The 6,950-nt window shown below is 38.4% G+C and overlaps 1 protein-coding gene across 1 annotated transcript; it reads left to right on the top strand.

Annotated features, from left to right (window-relative positions):
* The first annotated feature begins 6,110 nt into the window (after window positions 1-6,110).
* Window positions 6,111-6,658, top strand: LOC102848214 (60S ribosomal protein L29-like). Its single transcript, XM_006884047.1, has 2 exons — window positions 6,111-6,589; window positions 6,620-6,658. The coding sequence occupies exons 1-2, from the start codon at window positions 6,134-6,136 to the stop codon at window positions 6,656-6,658; spliced, it is 495 nt and encodes a 164-aa protein (XP_006884109.1). The 5' UTR covers window positions 6,111-6,133.
* The last annotated feature ends 292 nt before the right edge of the window (window positions 6,659-6,950 follow it).

The raw sequence follows: 6,950 nt of genomic DNA, 5'->3' as shown, positions 1-6,950 counted from the left end.
GAGTCTGCTCAATTTAGTAGTGAGACTAGTCAATTCCCTCATGGATAGGCAAACACGCCCAATTCACATAGTCCACTCATGCACATGGCAAAGTCAAACTCAATGTTTAGGAAAGCTATTATTAATAATAAACGATTCTGAATAATATCACAGAAAAATGGCTAGTAAAGCCATTTAGAACAATACCACAGCAGCTGTACCTAACTAAAACACAGTCTCAGTTGTATTTGAATTTTAGATTAACAATAACAAAACTGTTTAATCTATGTTCTATGTGTGTTATTTGGTATATATTTATACTTAAAAACCATCCATTATTTATCTGAGCAATTAAAAATAAACTGGGAATTTTGAGTTTTATCTGGCATCTCCAAAACAGAATCCTAGTCAAGGATACTATCTGCCAGATTACTCAATTTCTCTGCTATAAATCAATAAATCTGAGATCATTCATCCAAAAAACAGGCTGATCATAATTCAACAACTCTGGGTTAATTAAGAACTAATTATTGGTCAAGTTTTCAAAAATCAGTATTTCAATCTCCAATGTAACAGTAAATTCAGTCAATATGGATTATTAAAAGGGTTTTTAATAATACAATTTTTGTAATTTTTCTCTAATAACCTAGAAGCCAACAATTCTAATTTCTTTTCAATATAAGAAAAATTTTAATACAGAACATAAAACATTTTGCTCATTTAGAAGTATAAAAATTGATGTTTATGAATGCCAAAATAAAAACAAGGCAGCATGTTTCAGTAATAAATACCTTATTTGTTAATTTATACTTAATATATTTGTATAGAATTTATCATCCTACCCTACAAGTCTATTCTTCTCTAATGTACTCTTACTGGATAGTCTTTCCTGAGTACAAGTCAGGTATCTAAAAGTTATTCCAAAGCTCTTTTCCTACAATCTGAATGCTTTTTGAAAAAATGTTTATTTAACATTTACCATATAAAAATCTACCTAAATAGGAAATATTCTTTTTCCTATAGATGAAGAATCTGAGATGCAAACAAGATGAATAGTTTATTCCTGTTCACACTGCTAAGCAGTAGTAAGGAAACTCAGTGGCCTACTGGTAAGGATTTGTGCTGCCTACCCAAACACATGTCCTTTCAATCCCCCAGCTGCTTCCAAGGAGAAAGATGAGCAATCTCCTCTGACAACCTCTGAAAACCTGCTCATCAGTCAGCTCTGAGTTGGATCCAACTAGATAGCACCTAACAAAAACAACATTCATTATAGAACTCTAAGTCTACCTTTATCATGGCGTTAAACTACAGTATCCATTAAGTCACCAACTCAAAACAAAAACCAATCCCATAGCCATTCAATTACTTCTGACTCTAATTCATGGTGATAGTACACTGGGCTTTCAAGGCTGTAAATCTTTACAGGAGGAGATAGCCTCATCTTTCTCTTATAGATTGACTTGCAGATTTGAACTTCCAAACTTTTAGTTATCACCCCTAGAGGTAAGACATTGTGATTTTTTTTCATTCAGTCACAAAGTTATCTCAATTCTACTTCCTATTGTTTTTCCTATCTTTTTCTTCACTCCATTTTGGGACCTTAGTTCAGGCCTTCATCAATCTTTTTCACCCATCCACATTCTGGACCCTTTTAATCTATTTTCCACTTCCCATGAAAGTGGTTTGCTTACCCCCCTAAATTTTCAATCTAATTCTGTCACAGCAAAGCATGGGAGGGTAGAGAGGGATCAAGCAGAGTTTAGTTCTTTCACACCTAGGCTCACTATGAGTAGTAGTGAACTCATGCCACATAACAAGAACAACAAAGATTTACAATGATACTTTGAACCACAAATCTGAACCTTGCCCTGTCCTGTGCAATACTCATTATCTCTGATATGCTAAAGCCCATTGGTGCAGTCACTATATCAATCCATTGTGTTGAGGATCTACCTATCTTTCTCTGACATTCTATCTTCCCTAGTATACTGTTTTTTTCCAAGGATTTTTCTAAGCACCTGCCAACAACATGCTCAAAGTATGTGATTTAGAGTTTCACCATTCTTATCTCTAAAGAGCACCCTGGTTGCACATATTCCAGGATAGTATTATTTGTTCTTTTGGCAGTTCATGGGCCATTTAGTACTATTCTCCAAGATCACAATTAAAGACCATAAATTCTTCTGTCATCCTTACTCATTTTCCAACTTTCAGGTGCATAGGAAGTAATTGAAATTACCATTGCTTAAATCAGGTTTACTTAAGTCATTAAACAGACATCTTTGCTTTTTAACATTTTGGAGAGGTCCTTGCAGGGGAGAGCCCTATTGTAATGCATCTTTTGGATTTCTTAACTGCTATGAAAGTTATACAAGCATTTAGGTCTTTCATTCATAGGGTCTCTATGAGTCTTCTACAACTCAACAGAACTTAAACAACAACAATGACAACAACTCCTATAAATGAGGGTGTTAGAAAGGTTGTTGGTTTTTTATTTTTTTTAAATGATGGGAGTACATTCTTCCATAGAAGGGTAGTTTAGTAGTGTACTATCAGATGTAAAACAGTGATTAGAACACTTGAATAGTAAGCTGACATGTTTTATTATTTGTCATTGTTGTTGTTGTATTCTTAGGTGCCATCAAGTCACATACAATCCATAATGACCCTATAAACAACAGATCTTAACCCTGCCCTTTCCTGTACCAGTCACACTTCCTGACACACTAAAGCCCATTGCAGCAGTCACTGTGTGAATCCGTGTGATTGAGGGTCTTCCTCTCCTTCACCAACTCTCTGCCTTTCCAAACATCATGTCCTTCTCCAAGGAATAACTTCTCCTAGACTTATACTCAAAGTTTGTAAGTGAAGCTTTACCTTCTTTGCCTTCAAGGAGCATTGTAGTGTCACTTTCTACAAGACATAGTTGATTGCTCTTGTGGCAGTCCATGGGATATTCAGTACTCTTCTCCAAGAACACAGCTCAAATGCATCAATTCTTCTGTCATCCTTATTCATTTTCCAACTCTCAGATGCACAGTAAGTGATAAGAAATACTATGAATTGAATCAGACGTACCTTAATCCTCAAACTAACATTCCTTGATAATTTGGAGAGGTTCTTGACTGCAGACCTTCCCAGGGCAATACATTTCTTGACTGCTGGTATCAAGTGTAGTGATTGGGGATCCAAGTAAGATGAAATTGTTGATGGTTGCAATCTTTTTGCCTTCTCTCATGATGTTGTCTATTGGTCCAGTGGTAAGAATTTTTGTTGGTGTTGAGATGCAAACCATTTTGAAGGCTATATTCTTTGATCTTCTGCCACAAATGCTTCAAGTCTTCCTCACTTTCAGCAAGCAAGTTTGTGTCATCTGCATAACACAGATTATTGATGAGTCTTCCTCCAATCTTGATGCCACATTCTTCTTCACAGAGTTCAGCTTCTTAAATAAACTGGTCAGCATACAGATTGAATAGATATAGAGAGAGAATACATCCTTGAAGCACTCTTTTCCTAATTTTAAACTATATTGTGTTTAAACTATATTGTGTTCTGTTTGCACAATAATCTCTTGGCCTAGGTATAGGTTTGCAGGAGCACAATTAAGTGCTCTGGAATTCCCATGTACATGTCTTAATTGATCAGACAATTGTATGGTTTACTATCATGGAGGAATGAAAAACTGAAGCAGACTCCTTCTAAACCCAGCCTGCACTCTGACAGTTCTCAGTTGATGTGCTGTTCCCGTCATTTTTAAATAATCTTCAGCAGAATCTTGCTTGAATATGATATCAATGATGCTGTTCAATAATTTCCACACTCTGTTGGAACATCTTTCTTTGGAATGGGAGCAAATATAGATCTCTTTCTGTCAGCTGACCAAGTGGTTGTCCTCCAGATTTCTTGATACAACTTGGTGAATACATTTAGGGCAGTATCTGTTAGCTGAAATAACAGGAATTCTAGAATACTTATTTGAACTCATGCAAAACCTGTACATAGAACAAGAGACAGTAATTTGAACAGAGTAAAAGTTTAACACGTTTTAAAATCAAGATATTTGTGTTTCAGGGTTGTATCCTTTCATCATATTTAATACATATGCTCCGCAAACAGTCTGAGAGAGTGAACTATGAAGAAGACAGCATAAAGACCAGAGGACGATTCATTAGTGACTTGTGATATGCAAATTTCACAACATTGCTTGCTAGAACTGATGAAGACTTGAAGTACTTTTGGAGGAAAATCAAAGATTACAGCCTTCAGAATCGGTCACACCTCAACATGAGGAAAATAAAATTTTTCGCAACTGGAAGAATAACGATAAATAGAGTAAAGATCAAATTTGTAAAGGATTTTCATTTACTTGGATCCACAACTGGCTCCCATGAAGCAACAGTCAAGTCAACCATTGTATTTCCTTAAGCAAATTTACTGTCAAGGGTCACTCTAAAGAGATAAAAGCAAAAATGCCACTTGGAGGATGAATATGAGCCTGATTCCAGCCAAAGTAGTTTTCTTTTATTTGCATTTTTATTATAAATTTTTATCGGTTGGAATACAATCATTCATATACATTGTATTTGTGCATGTACATTGTGTTTTAAATAAGCTTTCTTTCATTCACATTGAATTTCATTTATGCACATTGTGATTCCCCCCTTACAATCATCTTATAAATAACTACATGTATGAAAGTGTATAAACCAGCTGCTTCCTGTATTATGCCTTAACAATAGCCCATGTTAGATAGCTAATTTCTGATCTTCCCATTCTTATCCAACCAGTACTCTGCTGGGACAAGCATATCCCTTTTGGTCTTTTAAAGTGTTTGTTATATAAGTGAAAACAAGACAATAAAGAAAACTAAGAAAAAATTGATACTTTCTAAGGTACTGTATTGTTGAAGAATACTGAATATACCATTAAAAAAATTCAGTCAAAGTGTCCTTTAAAATGGAGGATAGTGAATCTTCAACCCACTTATTCTGTACCCTATCGTCAGGAGACACCAATCCCTGGACAAGGATATTATGCTTGGTAGAACAGAAGGTCCACATAAAAGAAGACAACTCTCAACAAAATGTATTGAGACAAAGACAGCAAGAATGCATTAAAACATGTGCAACAATTGAAAGTGTGGCACATTGCAGGGCACTGTCCCATTCTGTTGTATGTTGTTGTTGTTTTTATGTACCCTCAAGTAGTTTGCAACTCACAGACACCCTATGTTCAAGAGCCCTAAACTCTGCTCTGTCCTGTGCCAACCTCACTGTCTCTGACACGCCCACTTCCATTATCCCAACCACTGAATCAATCCATCTCATCAAGGGTCTTCTTCTCTTGCACTGTCCCTCCACCCTTCCAAACATAACGTCCCTCTCCAAGGACTGGTCTCTCCTTGGAACATGCCCAAAATATGTCAGACAAAGAAAGCTTCAGAATTCTTGTCTACAAGAAGTAGCCCGGTTTCACCCTCTCCAGAACAAACCTGTTTGTTCTTCTAGCAGTCCATAGTATATGAAAAACTCTTCAACACTCTTCTCCAACACCACAGCTCAAAGTCGTCAATTCTCCTTCTTTCATCCCTAATCACTGTCCAGCTCTCTGAAACATAGCACACAATTGCAAAGACTATGGCCTGGATCAAGTGCACCTTAGTTTCCAGCTTGACATCATTGTTCTTTAGTACTCTTGAAAGGTCTCTGACAGCTGACTTTCCCATTGCAAATAATCTCTTGATTTCCTGGCTACTAGTACCAAGAGCATTGATTGCAGAGCCAAGCAAACTAAACTGTTAACAATGTCAATCTTGTCATCACCCAAAATGATGCTGCCAATTGGTCCAGTGGTGAGAATCTTTGTTTTCTTGATGTTGAGCTTCAATATGAAGGCTGCAGTCCTTGACCTTCTGCAGCAAGAGCTTCAGGTCCTCCACAGTTTCAGCAAGCAAGGTTGTGTCATCTGCATAGCACAAGTTGTTGATGAATCATCCTCCAATCCTGCTTGTACAGTCCAGCGTTCCAGATGATCTGTTCTGCAGACAGACTGAAAAGGTATGGAGACAGCTATTTCCTGTTCTGCACCAGGAACTTCCTCTTTCTCTTCAGGTCGCTGGTGCTCTGGGAACTTCGGCAACGGTGCAGACATGGTCAAGTCCAAGAACCACACGACACATAACCAGTCCCGAAAATGGCACAGAAATGGTATCAAGAAACCAAGATCTCAACGATATGAGTCTCTTAAGGGGGTAGACCCCAAATTCCTGAGGAACATGTGTTTTGCCAAGAAGCACAACAACAAGGCCCTGAAGAAGATGCAGGCCAATAATGCCAAGGCCATGGATGAACATGCTGAGGCTGTGAAGGCTCTTGTCAAGCCCAAAGAGGTCAAGCCCAGGATCCCAAGGGATGTCAACCGCAAGCTTAGCCAACTCGCCTACATCGCCCATCCCAGGCTTGGGAAGTGTGCTCGGGCCCGCATTACCAAGGGGCTCAGGCTTAACCGGCCAAAATCCAAAGCCAAGGCTGACAGTCAGGCCGAAGCTCCAGCAAAGTCCTCAACTCAGGCGCCAGCCAAGGCTGCAGCCCAGGTGCCAGCTAAGGTCTCAACCCAGGCTGCTGCTCCAAGCCAGGCTCCTAAAGGTGCCCAGGCCCCTGCAAAGGCTTCATAATTGAGTTCTTCATCTGAGGAAAGAAGGACTGCTGTAACCCCCAGGGCTGCTGCCATCTGCAAGGGTGTCCAGCTGTGTTATTTGTACAAATAAATCCAAAGGCAGGAGGGGAAAAAAAGGTATAGAGACAGAATACATCTCTGGCAGACACTCTTTCCAATTTTCTGTTGTGTAGGAGCCCTATAAATCAGGACCAACACGTGACAACCAGCAACAGCACAGCCTCAACATATTTATCATCATTCTAGATGTTCATCAAGTATAATTTTCTTTTCAAAGTGTCTACTGTCCA

This window comes from Elephantulus edwardii, unplaced genomic scaffold (assembly GCF_000299155.1).
Source record: "Elephantulus edwardii isolate Elephantulus edwardi_28Jun2011 unplaced genomic scaffold, EleEdw1.0 scaffold00031, whole genome shotgun sequence".
Lineage (NCBI taxonomy): Eukaryota > Metazoa > Chordata > Mammalia > Macroscelidea > Macroscelididae > Elephantulus > Elephantulus edwardii.
This window is presented reverse-complemented; position numbering and strand designations above follow the sequence as displayed.